The sequence below is a fragment of the Alligator sinensis genome, unplaced genomic scaffold (genome assembly GCF_000455745.1).
Source record: "Alligator sinensis unplaced genomic scaffold, ASM45574v1 scaffold886_1, whole genome shotgun sequence".
Taxonomy (NCBI): domain Eukaryota; kingdom Metazoa; phylum Chordata; order Crocodylia; family Alligatoridae; genus Alligator; species Alligator sinensis.
The window spans coordinates 1,203,331-1,219,411 of NW_005842040.1; the positions used below are offsets into that span (position 1 = coordinate 1,203,331).

Below are 16,081 nucleotides of genomic sequence, written 5' to 3' on the forward strand. Positions count from 1 at the left end.
TCAGCTGGCAGTGGGAATGCAGCCCCCCACAGGGCTTTGGGAACACGCTTTTAATTGCTGCTTTTCATCAGCCTCTGGAAATGGATGGCATTGCAGAAAGCTCAGATCCCTTTATGGAGCTTTCATTTTCATCTTGGGATGGAAACATACCACCCAGGCACAGAATCAGCCTGCCCCTGCCACTGTAGCATAAATGAACGCAGGCACTGGGTCAGTAACATACTCTCCCTAGGTGGCAGGATGGGGAGCAATTCTAAGATATAGAAACACAGGACTGGGCAGGGCGTTTTGGCCATCAAGTCCTGCCCCCTACTTTCTTAGGCAAACTGTTGGCCAGAAGGGGTGTCCACTCTCACTTTCACACATCACAGCCCCAGAAGACGTGATTAAAAAGCCTTCATGTGCCACAGGAGGAGAGCATGACCAGCAAGGTGGTTGATGCAGTACAGGAGCACTGTTCTGATCTGTGCATTAAGGATAGCTACAGCTGGTTAGAACTGCAGGGTGGTGCTGGGCATTGGTGGTGGTGGTTCTGTTTAAGAAGCTAGTTGATGTAGTAGCTCTTACTAAGCCGGGTCAAGGGACAGGGTGGTCCAGGGGGGAGGGAGATTAGGGAACCTGAGCTGCTGGGTTCCATTCCCAGCTCTGTTGTTAACTTACTGTGTGTCCTTGAGACAGTCTCCCCTTTCTGAGCCTTCATTTTCCCCTCTCACCCTTTGCCTATTTAGGGGGTGGACAAAGACTAACTAGCATGAGCTAACAGTAGGCGGGGACTTGCTGCTTATCAGATGCTCATGGTAATTGTCTGTGTGCCCACTCTTATCCCATGTATCTAAATGGATGAGACAAAGGCAAATGTTGCCATCTCTGTTTCTGCAGTGGAGAAAGGAGATCTGGAGAGAAGTGCCTTTCCCAAGGTTGTACAGAGCGGGTGTTAGCAGAGCTGGGCACCAAACCCAGATCACTTGAGTCATAGCCCAGTGCCTTAGCAACAAGCTTCCCCTGCTCCTTCTGTCTTCAGAAGGGGGCATGCCCATCGAGACAGCTGAGAGAAAGGAGTTGGTCAGAACTGGCAAGTTAGATACCAGCCCTGTTTGGAAAGTGGGTCAAAGGTCTGACTAGCTTCCTGGCACCCAGCTGCCCTGGCAAGCAGGAGTTGAGGCTTTTGGTATGGGGCACTGTTCCTGGGTAGTTTGCCCTGCCTCTCTCCCTGCTATGGGAATGAAAAGGGGCTTCAGTTTCATTAGCAGCAGAGGCCAAATCTGCTGCATCTAATGCTTTATTTGCTTCTTTCCCTGCTTCTCTTTAGGCTGAATGAATTCACGAAGCACATCAGCGGAGAAGGCTGTAAGTCTGCCTGTGTGTTAAGTTACAGTATGAACCATACAGTCTCTTCATACCAGGTGTTGGGCCCTGTGCCCAGGCCCTTAGATTGAATGTACTGGCTATGATGGAGTTAACACAGAACTCTGTCTACTGTACCATAACAATAGGGAGCACTGTACCAGGCACTGCCAGCATAGGATCCCTGCACAAGGGGGCATTGATTCAAGGCAGCAGGTTGCAGTGCTCACTAGGGCTCTTTATCCTCTCACTGAGCACGTGCATGCTCTGGTGCAGCCCCCGCCTTTGCCCCCCAACTGATTTACACTGTTCAGGGGGTGGGTGTGCTTTGGGGGAAAGAATGACTCCTTCTTTCCCCTACCCCAAATCCCTGGGGCTCCAGAAGGGAGATTAGCCTGCTGTCAATGCCTTATAGTGTCTCCTACTTTGGAAGGGATGATGTCTGAGTACAGAAACCAAGATAAGGATTCTGAATGTATTTGCATATGATTAAATATGTTCAATGCGCTGACCTTCCATTGGAGGAAAGGAAGTTTTAGTTGCCTGGTAGCATAGTAGTGCCATGGGGAGGTGTTGGGGTAAGTGTTTTTGAGGAGGGTGTGTGACTTAAGGAAGGGTTCTGTGGCCATCAGGCTATTGATATCTTGGTCACTTGGGTGGGTCTGACATGTAGGGGAGCTGAGCTGTGTTGGCACAGCCTTGAGCATGACAGCATGTTCTGATGTGGTGGGATTGAGGAACGGTCACTTGATAGCATCCCATTGGGTTCTGAGTCCTGAACAATAGCCCTTGAGGGAGAAGGCACTGTGTGAGCCAGGGTTAGAAAGCGCCTCTTGTAACAAAACAGGGGATGTTCTAGCTCCAGCAGTGATCACAGATGCCTCCCTCTCTTCTAAAAACTTGCCTTGGTGCCAGGGTAATGCCTGTGCTTCTCCTTCCCCAGCCAAGGCGGCCTCAGTCCGGGCCCTGCTGTTCGACATCTCCTTCCTCATGCTGTGCCATGTCGCGCAGACCTACGGCTCTGAGGTAGATTGCTGTTCCGTTCTTATCTTGAGTGCACTGTGGGGGTAGAAGATGGGAGGGGACATGTCAGATTACCAGGAAGCCTGATCCTGTGTAATCTAGATAGAGATCCTGACTGAGGGAACATGAGCTCAGACCATGATTCAGGCTATTATGCTGGCTCTCTGCCCTCCTCTAGTGGCCAGATCACAGAGATGCTATTGAGTATGCTACAGCTTTGAGTTAAGGAAGGGGGTGTGTCTTCGCTCTGGCAACAGAAGTTTGTACTCTGGAGGTGTGGGTTTGATGCCCATCCCTCTCCATTTGTATCATAGTATCATAGGAGAGTAGGACTGGAAGGGACCTGAGGGTCATCTACTCCAGCTTCCTGCTCAGGGCAGGATCATCCCTGACTAAGCAATATCTGTCTAACTCGCTCTTGAGAATTTCATGTAATGCTTCCCTATGATTGGAACATCTTGTGCGTGGAATTTTATCTGGTTAGTTTTAGAAACCCACTTTTTCATTTCCAAGCCAAAAGGCCAAGAAGTGTGAGGGACTATGGGGACTCCCTTTTGTGTGGCAACTGACACACTGATTTCTCTCCTACAAGTGATGAAAACCTGGATTTCAGCTCTCAGAGTTTTGTACCCTTTGACAATTAGGCTGTGGTGTCAAGTCTGTAGGTGGGTCATCCCAAGTGTAAGGTTACCTAAATATTTGGTTGGACAGAGTACTTCCTTCTACTCCAGAAATCTGAGTGAACACCCAGGGCCTGTGGAACACAGGAATGAGGTAGGCATTCAGAGCTGTTTCTTTTGGCTTTAAAATCTATCAACCTACAAAAATCAGCAGCTGTGGTTTAAGCTGTTAGTTCCCTTTCCAGTTGCATGTCTTAGCTTTCCACACTGGACTTTGGTCATTGGGTACAACTCCGTGTAGAATCACAGATATTACAGATGGGAAGGACAATTCCCTCCTACTCCATGCAAAGCTGACCCTTGCAGTGGTCTTCCTCATGCTATGCTCGGCATGCATACCTTTCAGTGAGATGGGCCGAATAATCTGCTAAATCTTTTCTTATCTCTCTGGCTCCTGCAATACTACATAAGCAGGGATTGATGCTTAAAGTTGCCTGCCTGGGAGCACTAGTGTGTAACACAGGGGCAGGCAATTATTTTGGGCGGAGGGCCGCTTACTGAGTTTTGGCAAGCCAACAAGGGCTGCATGACAGGCAGCCGGGGGCAGCTAAATATAAATTTTTTAGGGGCCCCATAGGCCGGATAGAATGGCCTGGCGGGCCACATTTTGCCCACCCCTGGTGTAACATGTCCACACTCATGCAACTCATAGGATTGGTTGGAGATCAATTCCATTTTGGGAGATATTTCTGAGGCTTTGAAATTTGTTCTCATTCAGATGCAGAATGAACCTGAGACCTTTGGAAAAAGTTCAGATAAAATGGGAGAGAGGTCAGCCACCCCAGAACAGCTCAGGGGTTAAGGTATTAGCCAGGACCTGGTCTCTGAGCTGTGCATTGGCTATTGGCTGGTTGGGTTTGGGTGTCTGTGTTACTCACCCACCATAGTTGTATTGTAGACCTGAAGGAACTTCCTGACAAACTTTTTTTTTTTAAACAACATTCTGAAAACATTTCACCTTGGACAAAACTCGGTCAATGAGAAAAACAGTTTTAAGGGAGGCATTTTCAGATTGCTCAGGGTTTGAACAGGAAATAAACCAACCCTCTCAGAATTCAGTCATGAATCCTGATGGTGTGTGAGGGTGACCCCAGCTCCCTTGAGCTCAGGACAGCTAACAAATGGAGCACAGGTACCAAGAAAATCACTCAGAAGCTGGTGCCACCGATGCCTCGTAAATGTCTCCCTGCATCCATACCTGAGGGATTCAGTGTGCACACCTAAAGGGTTCAGCTTCCTTTCACAAGCCACTCACCTCATCACACGAGCCCAGACTTGTGCCAAGGGAATATTGAAAGGGGCATATGGATTGGCAAGTGAAATACATCTTTGGTGTAGCATGACTCATCCTTGCAGCTCTGATTAATTCACTTCTGTGCAGTGCTTGGAGATCTCTGAGCTATGTTGCAACCAACTGTGCGTTTTGGGCAGAATCATAGAAAACAGGGTGGGAAGGGGCCTCAAGCACTTATAGAATCATAGAAGTAGGGTCGGAAGGGACCTTGTAGATCTTCAAGTTCGACCCCCTGCCTGGGCAGGAGGAAAACTGGGCTCAAATGACTCCAGCCAGGTAGGCATCAAGCTGCTTCTTAAAGACCCCCAGGGTAGGAGCCAGCACCACTTCCCTTGGAAGTTGGTTCCAGATCCTAGCCGCCCTAACTGTGAAGTAGTTCTTACAGATGTTCAATCTAAACCTACTCTCCAACAACTTGTGGCCATTATTCCTTGTTATCCCGGGGGGTGCTAGGGGAAACAAGGTCTCCCCCAAACCCTTCTGGTCCCCCCTAGTGAGTTTATAGACGGTCACCAAGTCCCCCCTCAGCCTTCTCTTGTGAAGGCTGAACAGGTTCAGGTCCCGTAGCCTCTCATTGTAGGGTCTGCCCTGCTGTCCCCGGATCATGCAGGTGGCCCTCCTCTGGACCCTCTCAATGTTGTTGTCCACATCCCTCTTGAAGTGGGGTGCCCAGATCTGGTCCAGCTCCCTGCCCAAAGGCAGGACCAGCTATACCCAACTGTATTTTCATTGCTCATTGACCTATGATGTGATTTGTGGTCATGCACTTCTCTCTACCCTCAATTTGCTAACTCACTGGTGAGTTTGTAGGGCGCTGCCCCAGCACACCAGGGTGAATCCTGATGACTGCACAGAAAGGAGTGTAGAGGCTGCATGTTTGCAGCTAGGTATGACCATGTGGAAATTCCACACACTGGCTCACCCACGCCAGGAGTCTGGCATGACGCAGCATCTCAGCTCCTGCGAGCCCAAGCGTAATCCCTTTTGTGTGGCCAAGAAGTCCTGTGCTTAGGAGTGCTTTGGGAGAAGAACCTCAGGTGAAAAACTACCGGGGCCACCACCATCCATACCTGTGATTCTTGAGTGTGTGGATTACAGGGGAGTCATGCCCCCTAGAGAGGTTTTGATGAGCGCTGAGCCCATGAGTACTTGGTGCTCACCCTGGAAAACTTACAGGTTGGGAACCCCGGTTCGGCGTAGATGTACTGGATCATGGTGATGATAGCCTCCTTCATCCATAGAGAGAGCCCCATGTGATTTTTAGAAACCTCTGAGCTATAGTTCCACCTTGCTGCTGAAATATAGATAATTCCAGGGTGGAACATAGCATCTGTTTACTATGCTGTTGGCATGGGAATCTTCTGCCTTTTCTGAGTCCTGTTTTGGGGAGAGCATAATGACCTACTTGGAATAGCCTTTCCATCTGGAATAGTCCCCTGGTGTTAGCCACTTTGGCCACTAGGGGCTGCTCTTGTCTCAGTTGTGAGCCTCCTGTGGCTGTTAGGTGGTGCGTGTGTTGGGGGGTGCTTGGGTTGGGTGTCAGGCTATCTGCTCTGTGGGGCAGGTTTCTGAAGAGTCTGCTGGCTTGTATTTGTTGCTAGGTGATCCTCTCAGAGTCCAGCCCCACTGGTGAGGTGCCATTCTTCGAGACCTGGATGCAGACGTGCATGCCTGAGGAGGGCAAGATCCTCAACCCAGATCATCCTTGCTTCCGGCCTGACTCAACAAAGGTGGAGTCTCTAGTTGCTCTGCTGAACAACTCCTCAGAAATGAAGCTGGTGTAAGTAGCTCTGCTGGGTAGGGGGTGGTGACATAGCAGCTCTGCTGTGTAGTACAGACTATTGGGGTAAGGAAGGTCCAGGTTGCTGGTAGGAAAAATTGCTCAAGAGAGTGAGAGGTTGAGTGAACCCAAATAGAAGAGCCCTGAATACCAGCCAAGGGCTGTGTCAAGATTATGGCTTGTAAACAAAGGAGACTGGAGAAAAGACAACTGAAGGAAGATTCGATAAGTCGTCAGATACCTAAAGGGTGGTTATAAAGAGGGTGGAGACCGATTTCCACCCTCCCCACCACCCCCACTGTGGCTGTAAGGGACAGGACTTGGGAGCAGTGGCTTCCAACTGCAGGAGAGGAAATTTTAGGTTGGAGAGCAGGAAGAACTGACTAGGAGGATATCAAGTATTGGAACAAGCTACCTGGAGAAGTGGTGGAATCTGCATCCCTGGAAATTTTCAGGAGAAGGTTAGACAAACACCTGGCTGTGATGATTCTGCACTGAGCAAGGGGGTTGGACAAGATGTCCCCATGTGGTCCCTTCTGGCCTTGCTTTCCTGTAATCTTAAGAAATGAATGGACCAGAGTGGTGTCTTGGATTCTAGCCCTAATCAGTGAATGAAATAACGAGGGGACAGACTGTTCCACCCAGCATTGCCTTTTGGGGCTATTAAAAATAAAGTGAGAGAATACCCAGGGGAGGTTCAGATGGGCCAGAGACTTTCCTGCTATTCCTGCTGCCCATGCTCCATCCTGGGGGTCACCATGGCGCTGCCAGGCCTTTATCATCCTGTTCTGGGAGATACTCTGAGCACACCAGGTTCTGTTGAAGCATTCACGTGGCATCCCCGCATCCACCAGCTTTTACTGGATTCTAAATACCAGCTGGAACATGAGGCTTGGATTCCTGCTGCTATTTTCCTTCCCTGCTTCATTTCCTCTCTCTCTGACTCTTCAAAAATTGGGCTTGGCCAGGACCATCACTTAAACAACACTGCTGGGAGCCCTTGCCTGTGAGGTGGTGAGAAACAATCCCCTCAGTAATCCAATGCTGGTTTGAGTTTGCCATATCTCAGGTGTGCTGGACCCATGGGCCTGGAGCAGTGAGGTTGCAAGTGAGAGTTGGCATCTGAGGCAGAACCTGCATTTTCCATCTTTGCCCTGCCACTTTTCCTCTGAGTATGTGTTTGTCCTCTTGTATCTTCAAGAAAATGGGGCTTGGACTTCAACAACCATTTCAATGACTAGCAACCCCAGAGCATCTTGACTAACTACTTCCTCCAGCAAAACAGTTAATACTCTCCTGAATACCATAGATGGTTGTCAGAGACTTTTCCCCAGCAAAATAAACCTGTACAGCTAAAGGGAAGGGTCGGCTTAGGGATACTGTTGGAATAAGAACCTGCCCTAGTCCTTTACAGTTCAAATGCTTCAACTGAGAATGGAAAAAGTCCTTTAGTTTCTCGGTCTTTAATAGGAAGTTATTAATTATTTTAGTAAAAGTATGGCTCATGACTGGGACTGAGTAGGCAAAGGTTTAGGCTTAGGTTTAAGCCCTGAACGATGCGATTAATTGTGGTGTCACTGCATAGTTGGCTCTCTAGACAACTTTATTCCATTGAAATGGAAGTTCAAGTTGCAGTAACGGAGGTTTAGATTGGATATTAGGAAAAAATTTCTCATTAGGGAGGTGGTGAAGCACTGGAATGGGTTACCTAGAGATGGTGGAGTCTCCAAGTCTTGGAGGTATCTAAGGCCCAGTTCTACAAAGACCAGGCTGGAATGATCTTGTTGGGGATGGTCCTACTTTGAGCAGGGGACTGGACTAGATGACCTCCTGAGGTCCCTTCCCATCCTAATTTTTAACGATTCTGTGAAATGAACACAGTACCACTTGTGCCTGTAGTGCAAGCCAGCCAGGACTTGGCTACCTTGCCAACAGAACAGGTTAACTTGCTTACTTGCATGTGCTTTCTCTCTCTCCATGTATGCATGCGTGTGTGTAATATAGATAGATATCTGTATACAGTAAAAGCTCTGTTATCCGGCATATGGGAGGGGGGGGTGTTATCTGAGAGTTTTATACTATCAAGGAATACAGTGCCATACTTGTAGTGTAAATTTTCAAAGAATTAGTATGCAGTACATTACAGTATAACATACTGTATAAAGAATCAAATAGTATACAGGTACTCACTAATGAAGTAGTAGTAAAGCAGCACTGGAGTGAAGAGAAAACCTGAGACAGTGATGTACAGTACACTTAAGTGGTCTAGGTGTACGCCATGCGCTGTCACTAGTGTACTACATGTAACTTTAAAGTACAGTACACTTCACACTACACTTATAACTAAACTTGTAACACTTATAACTAAAATTATTTACACTACTGTACTGTACATAATTTACCGCCTCTTTGGAGATTCAATCCCAGCACTGGAAATTCTGGTTAATAGAGTATTCCGGTTAGTAAAATGCCAGATAATTTTTACTGTATATCTACTTTGGCTAGCCTGTCAGGCACAAACCTACCATGCCTTTAATCCCTTCCCCTGTCAGACAGCTACTAGAATCCAGAGCTGGTAGCCAGCAGGGGGCACATGCATCAGCTCAGCTACATCCCAGATGGACCATTGTGCTATGAGCACTTGACTTGCTGTAGGTAGGTAGGTGTAGGGTCAGAAGGGACCTAAGTAGATCATCAAGTCCGACCCCCTGCCCTGGGTAGGATAGAATACTGGGCTCGTATGACCCCAGATAGGTAATTGTCAAGCCTCCTCTTAAAGACCCCCAAGGTAGGAGCCAGCATCACTTCCCTTGGAAGTTGGTTCCAGATCCTAGCCACCCTGACTGTGAAGTAGTGCCTTCTAATGTCCAGCCCGAACCTACTCTCAAACAACTTATGGTTGTTATTCCTTGTTACTCCGGGAGGTGCTTGGGTGAACAGGCTCTCTTCCATTCCCCTCTGGTCCCCCCGGTAAGTTTATAGACAGCCACCAGGTCCCCTCTCAGCCTTCTCTTGTCAAGGCTGAACAGGTTCAGGTCCCGTAGCCTCTCCTCATAGGGCCTGCCCTGCTGCCCCCTGACTATGCGAGTGGCCCTCCTCTGGACCCTCTTGATGCTGGGCACATATCTCCTAAAGTGTGGTGCCCAGACCTGGACACAGTACCCCAACTGTGGCCTGACCACTGTTGCATAGAGGGGGAGGATCACCTCCTTGGCCCTGCTTGTGATGCATCTGCGGATGCATCACAAGGTGCAGTTGGCCTTACTGACCGCATCCTCACATTGGCGGTCCATGTTCATTTTGGAATCAATAATGACTCCAAGATCTCTTTCTGCCACTGTGCTTTCGAGAAGGGAGTTCCCCAGCCTATTGGTATGCTGCTGGTTCTTACTGCCCAAGTGTAGTACCCTGCACTTGTCAGTATTGAATCCCATCCTATTCTCATTTGTCCACCCCTGTAACCTGTCCAGGTCCAGCTGTATCCTGTCCCTCCCTTCTAGCATGCCCACCTCGCCCCAACTCTTGGTGTCATCAGCAAATTTGAACAGGATGTTTTTCACCCCCTCGTCCAAGTCGCTAATAAAGAGATTGAACAGTGCGGGCCTGAGGACTTAGATAGAAGGATTGTTTTGAGCTAGTATTAGGTCTTGACTTTGACATTAACCCAAGTTTCTTTCTCTCCTGGGCAGGCAGATGAAATGGCATGAGGCCTGTTTGAGCATCTCGGCTGCCATCCTGGAGATCCTCAATGCCTGGGAGAATGGAGTCCTCACTTTTGAGTCGATTCAGGTAAGTGTTGCTTTGATACTTTCCCTTGTGTGTTCAGCAGACCTCTTCCCTAGCTGGAGTAGATTAGAGGTATTTGTATCTCTGATCTCTTACCTTCCATGGCAGCCTCAGTAGAGAGACTGGGACCCAAATCAGCCCCAGGAGCCAAATTCCCTCCTTACTGCTGCCTCCAGGTTAGGGTGGGGGCATGGTGGTGGTCACAGGTTGCCTGTCTGTTAGACAAGCAAGTCTGCTTCAAGAGTTGTTAATCCAGCATCTCTTATCAAGGCTAAAATAACCTAGAATACAGCACTCATGTTGGGAGTGTTAATAGCTCACTGGAGGCACAATCTGTGTGTCACAGCTTGTACCAGTCTTCCACAGGAGCTTCTCTTTCTAGTGCCAGCCAGGTAGGAGGTGGTTGTGAGCTCTCCAGGTTAGGACAGAGTCTAGATGATCTCTCTCATCCTGTCTGGTTGGGTCCAGGTTCATGTTACCAGCTCTGTGGTTTTATAAAATCTCCCCAAGCATCTCATGGTTAGAGGTAGCTTTTACATTCCACTCAGTCACCTCCAGCCTTTCCTTGTGAAAGTTGCCTGAGCATAAGGAGTCCTTTGAGGCTTGCAGTGGAAACTAACCAACATCCACGCTTTTGGGAGACGCATAGAAAGGGTCAAGTTAAGACACTTGGAAGCCCTTCTTTGCGATTTGCCTCTGTGATTTGTCTCAAGACTTTGGGTAGCTGCTGCCTATCTTCATTCCTCAGGTTCGTCATCTATAGAGCCTGAATAATGACCCCCACCTTCAAAGTGCTCTGAGGCTTGTGGAGGGAGGGCACTGTAACAGTGCTCAGAGTGACTGCTTCCTCCCAGCAATTGGCCCCAGAGGTTGGCATAAAGCCAGTGATGCCAATAGACATCTCTTCATGGATGTCAGTTTGGTTTGGATCAGACCTTGAGGGCCAGATTGACTCCCATCCATTTCAGTGGAGTTACACTGAGCCACACTAGGGGTGGTTGTGGTTCCATAATGGCAGGACTCCTCAGCAGCATGAAGGGACATGGCTTGTCTGAAATGAGATGGGGATGGCACTGTACTCGTGTCCAGTGCTGAATCTCCATGTGTCCTGCTCTTAGAAGATCACTGATAACATCAAGGGGAAGGTGTGCAGCATGGCCGTGTGTGCAGTGGCTTGGCTGGTGGCCCATGTTCGGATGCTGGGCTTGGATGAGAGGGAGAAGTCACTGCAGATGATCCGACAGCTTGCTACACCCCTGTACAGCGAGAACACACTTCAGTTTTACAATGAGCGGTGAGCAGGGTGGGGGCCAGGGCACAGCATGGCAGGGTGATGTGTTGTTGGGGCAATGGTGTCATCACTCGGGGAGGAAGCGCTCAGGCTTCAGGACATTTAACACCTGCCTAGACAAAGCTCTGCTGAGTAAACTTTAGGGAGTGATCATGTGCTGAGTGGGGATGGGAGCATGGTGAGCTTCTTCTGTGCTGGCTCTGTGAAGTTTCCCAACTAGTTCTAAAATGTTAGAAAAACCTTCTGAAAGCACATGCCCCTGCCTCCTCTGTGTTGCCTGTTCTCTAAATGGATTTCAGAGCACTGCTAGCTCTCATATGACTGGCTGCTGCTTCTTACTTGCAGCTGCTGCAACCAGAGAGGTGTCATTGTTTCCATGCATGTAAAGACTGTAGTTGCTACAGAAGTGTTGCATGGACACCTGAAGCAGAAGATGTGTGGGCGTGGGTCCATGAAGGGTGAACAGGAGGGGATATGGAAAGGGAGGTGACTCTGAGCCGGTCTCTCCATTGCAGTGCAGTTCATGGTGTGGGAGTTAGACCCTCGTGTTCTTCTCTAACTCCTGTGGCTTTTAAATCTCAGCCCCATTCTCTCTCTCTGTCATTGCTCAGCTCCTCTCTGTCTCTGCCTTGCAGTGTGGTGATAATGAGCTCCATTCTGGAGCACATGTGTGCAGACGTCCTGCAGCAGACCGCCACACAGATCAAATTCCCCTCCACGGGCATGGACACCATTCCCTACTGGAACCTTCTGCCCCCTAAGAAGCCCATCAAGGAGGTCCTGACAGGTGTCTTTACCAAGGTGCTGGAGAAGGGCTGGGTGGACAGCCGCTCCATTCACATATTTGACACACTGCTGCATATGGGGGGAGTCTACTGGTTCTGCAACAACCTAGTCAAGGTATGGGATGAAGTCTGGGCAGGGGGATAGGGAGTAGGCTCATTGTGCCAGGGCTGGGGTGTATAGAATGGTGACATGCTTACAAGTGGGGAAACTGAGGCATGGATAGAGAGCGGATGTGTGTGAAAGGATTTGCCTTGAGCCACATGCCCAGTCAAAAGTAAAGCTGGGAATAGAACCTAGGACTCCTGAGGCTCTTATTTCAGTGGTTCCCCACTTTTGGGGGACTTGGGGCACTCTTGAAAAATGTCAGCTCTATGCTTTCACTGATTTTTTGACTACAGAAGAAGAATAGAGCAATTCTTCTGTTGCAAAGAACTGAGAGAGACTACACCAGCTCAGAATGGCTGTGACACTATGGATTCCTATTGGAAATCTCTGGGTCTATCTTTTGAATTGTGTGGAGGTGTTTGCACACCTAACAGTGCTAATAATATGCAGCGTTCTGTGGTATCCTTAAGGATCTTGCAGCACTTTGGTTGAGACTCACTGCTCTTGGTGATGCTGTTAGGTCACACTCCCTCACTGACCTGGGAATAGTATCCAGGAGTCCTGGCTTTCTCTTAAGTGTATGTAGCAGCTGATGTAATGTACAGGAGTGTCAGCATTTTGGGGGCCAAAGGTGTCTGGGGATAGCAATAGGGGCTGCCAGTCCTTGACTTGCCCTTGCCACCACCTTCCTTAGGAGCTGCTGAAGGAAACCCGTAAGGAGCACACACTGCGGGCTGTGGAACTGCTGTACTCCGTCTTCTGCCTGGACATGCAGCAGCTGACATTAACTCTGCTGGGCCACATCCTGCCCAACCTGCTTACAGACTCCTCCAAGTGGCACATGCTGATGGACCCGCCCGGCAAGGCTCTTGCCAAGTAAGGGATCCCCAGCTGGTGGTAATCATGCAGGGTGAATCTTGAAAGGCTTGTCCTGTTGCCATTCAGAAGGGAAGTGTGCATTGTGAGCCGTCTGTAGAGATGGGAGTGAAAGTGATCCGGACTCTCCAAGCAAATCAGTAGCATGCCTGGGGATGGGACTCAAAAGTACTGTTGTCCATACCTGTGCTCTAAACACTGGATCACTCTCCTGTACACAGTAATAAAGCCCAAGTGTTCTGACTCTTGTCCATCAACCTTGCCTTGGCCACTAGACCACTCTCCTAAAGCAAGGAGAACGAGGAGTCTGGACTCCCAGTCCCACATCCTAGATGCTAGAACAGGCAGGAGAAGTGTCCTGAATCTTGTGCACTTGAAGCTTGGCAGGTAGAGACACAGGTGGAGGGAGTGATAAGCTTCTGTTTCTGGTTAGGAAGGATGTGCTGCCTCCCCCTGTATAATTAATCGCCTGTTGACATAGCCCATGTCATCTTGAACACCCTCTACTGGCCTTCTGCAGTGAAAGTCAGATGGGGAGGGGTACTGAATCCAGGGAGCCAGCACTCCAAAAGCTCACCCTGCTTTCCTTTCCTATAATTCCAATTCTAGGCTCTCTGTCTGGTGTGCCCTGAGCTCATATTCCTCCCACAACAGGGGGCAGGCATCAGCCAGGCAGAAAAAGAGGCACCGTGAGGATATTGAGGTAGGAGGCTCTGTGTGTGTGCGTGTGTGTGTGTAACTGGGCCCTGGGTTGTGGGTATATATCATGTATCACATGCATAATATGCATAAGGTAAAACCAATATTAAGCAGCTGCTTGGGGTGGGTTGAAAAACCAGTGACTTCAAAGAGCTTTCTCATGAGAATCAGCCATTTGGGGTTCCTGGGAGCTGTCACCAGAAGCTAGTGCTGGGTGGGGCTTGATCTCTTGACCTTATTTATCTTTCCTTGATTTCATTTTCCTTCTGTGGGGATTATAAAATAACAGCTGTGAAGAACCTGTGCTGGGCTGACTCAGAACCCACCTGTCCCCTGTGAGCTGCATGTTCAGTTTCTACCTGAACACACACCACATGCTTTATACCATTCAGTTTTGCTGCACTGACCCCCAGGGGCTGGCAGGGCTGATATCTGAAATTTACCTTGTATTTCCTGGTGCTACTCTGCACTCCACTCCTCCATGCAAAATGATGCGGTTGAGGATGACTCCTTGTGTTTCTGCCCCTTCAGGATTACATTAGCCTTTTCCCGTTGGATGATACACAGCCATCCAAACTCATGCGCCTGCTGAGTTCCAACGAGGAAGATGCCAACATTCTGTCCAGTCCTAGTAAGTATGATCATGGACATGGCTTTCTGGAGGCAGGGTCTCACAGCTAATATAGAAGTGCAGGAAATTGGAGGACTGGGTTCTGATGTGGCCTGGCCAAAGCCACAGCCCTTTGCTTCTGCTTCTGCTTCTGCTTAGCAATCCTCCTACAACTCTAGTCTGAGGATATTAATACTGACTTACCTCATTACAATAACGTTAATAACGTCATATTTATTAAGCACATATGCAAACTGCTACATCAATGCACAGTGCTAGTCTTATCCCTAATCTTTACAGCTGTAAAGGTTCACTGATATTGCATAGAATTACCATCTTTCCACATACCATACCCCCTCCAACAATAAGATATGCACCTTGTTTTTGAAAGTCAGAATTGGGAAAAAAAAAAATCTTTCATTAACCAGCTAGCAGTAGGGAGGTTCAGGTTCAGCACTGCAGTGTTGCTTTGGCTTTTCTCCCACCCCTCACCCAGCAGAGCCTATACTGTTATTACTGTGTTCTGTTTCTGATAATATGCACCCCAATTCTAGCAGCTGAACGTTGGAAAAAAATGCATATTCTGTGTGAGAAAATACTGTAAGTAGCCAAAATCCATTGGGTTTCTTTGTTTATATATAGCAGGTGCTGTGCCCAGCACTGAAATGCAGCCACCTCTATCTAGGGTAGAACATAGTTATTTAACAGTATGCAGTAAATATAGCACAATGTTTTAGGAAGCAAATTGAAGGAAACCCAAACTCATTATTTGGATAAACTGCATCACCTGCTTGGGAGTTGCACAGTGATACAGCATTTAGGACAGCTTTATAGATCTCCTGAGAATCCATTTTGCCTCTTTTACTCAAAGCCCAGAAGGTGGGGCATTTGTGTGTTTCTCTACAGTGCATGAAACACCCGAGGGGAAAGAGATCTCTAATAAAGTCATTCTGTTTGTTTTAAACCTCTTTTTACACCAATATTCAGCAGACACTCAAAAGCAAGGTAAAGCATTATCCATTTTGCCCTTTATGTAAGGTAGTGAGGATCAATGTTTTTGGCAAGTTTGCCACAAATTAGCCCCACACTCTGCCTGAATGCCAGTCTGGTCCCCTTCCCCTGGCTGATCTGCTACTGTGTTTTTTGATTCCTGCCCTGTGCTGTCTGCCCAATTTGCTGATTTCCTTTCTGCTCCCTGCCCTACCTGCCACTTTGTTTTCCATGCTGCCTCCTGGTCTGCTGTGGGCCACACACAGAGGCTGCCTGTGTCACTTATGGCATTCGTGTTGCAGGTTGGCCATCCTGCTGTAAAGGACAGGTGAACTTTCAGTGTGCATCTGAGAACTCCTGTGAATCCTTCAGCAAGAGTAGGGTAGACAAGAGTCTACATTCTGGGTATGACTTAGGAGGAAAAAAAATCAATGTGGAATTTCAGATTGCCATTTTGTATAAGACCGAAGCAAAACTAAATTAATTTCCAGGGACCCTTTTTAGGTCATCTCTAATGTAACACTTCAGTGCTTCTAGTATATGGATGAATAATGGTTGCGACAGCTCCAACAGGAAATACGACGCTAGGTCCTTGGCTTTCTTCTGATTGGTGGGCACGAAATGTAGCAACAAGATGTTGCAGTTCAAAAATATGTTCTTTCGGATCCATCTGAAATGAATCAGAGATGTCCCATGCACATTCTTTTCTAAGTCCTCAGCCCATCAATTTCTTGGCTAGCTTGTTTCCGACATGTCTTTAAACCTGTGGTTTTTGTTGACTGTGTTGCTCGTGAAGCATGTGTAGCCTTGCTTATGG

General features: G+C 48.3%; 1 protein-coding gene and 1 non-coding gene across 11 annotated transcripts in view; both read left to right on the forward strand.

The window, feature by feature from the left end:
- MED24 (mediator complex subunit 24) overlaps nucleotides 1-16,081 on the forward strand; it is a 41,892-nt gene that overhangs the window by 21,065 nt on the left and 4,746 nt on the right. For 6 of the 10 annotated variants that reach the window (XM_025202894.1, XM_025202895.1, XM_025202900.1 and 3 more), the window contains 9 exons: nucleotides 1,310-1,347; nucleotides 2,288-2,370; nucleotides 5,943-6,121; nucleotides 9,811-9,910; nucleotides 11,026-11,201; nucleotides 11,810-12,098; nucleotides 12,784-12,965; nucleotides 13,575-13,668; nucleotides 14,196-14,295. In XM_025202894.1, coding sequence (XP_025058679.1) covers nucleotides 1,310-1,347; nucleotides 2,288-2,370; nucleotides 5,943-6,121; nucleotides 9,811-9,910; nucleotides 11,026-11,201; nucleotides 11,810-12,098; nucleotides 12,784-12,965; nucleotides 13,575-13,668; nucleotides 14,196-14,295 — 1,241 coding nt within the window. The remainder of the gene's footprint in view (nucleotides 1-1,309; nucleotides 1,348-2,287; nucleotides 2,371-5,942; nucleotides 6,122-9,810; nucleotides 9,911-11,025; nucleotides 11,202-11,809; nucleotides 12,099-12,783; nucleotides 12,966-13,574; nucleotides 13,669-14,195; nucleotides 14,296-16,081) is intronic. The other 4 variants (XM_025202901.1, XM_014519440.2, XM_014519441.2 and 1 more) reach the window with 2 other exon arrangements.
- Nucleotides 1,764-1,871, forward strand: LOC112550135. Its single transcript, XR_003093803.1, has one exon. It is a non-coding gene; the product is annotated as a small nucleolar RNA SNORD124 (small nucleolar RNA).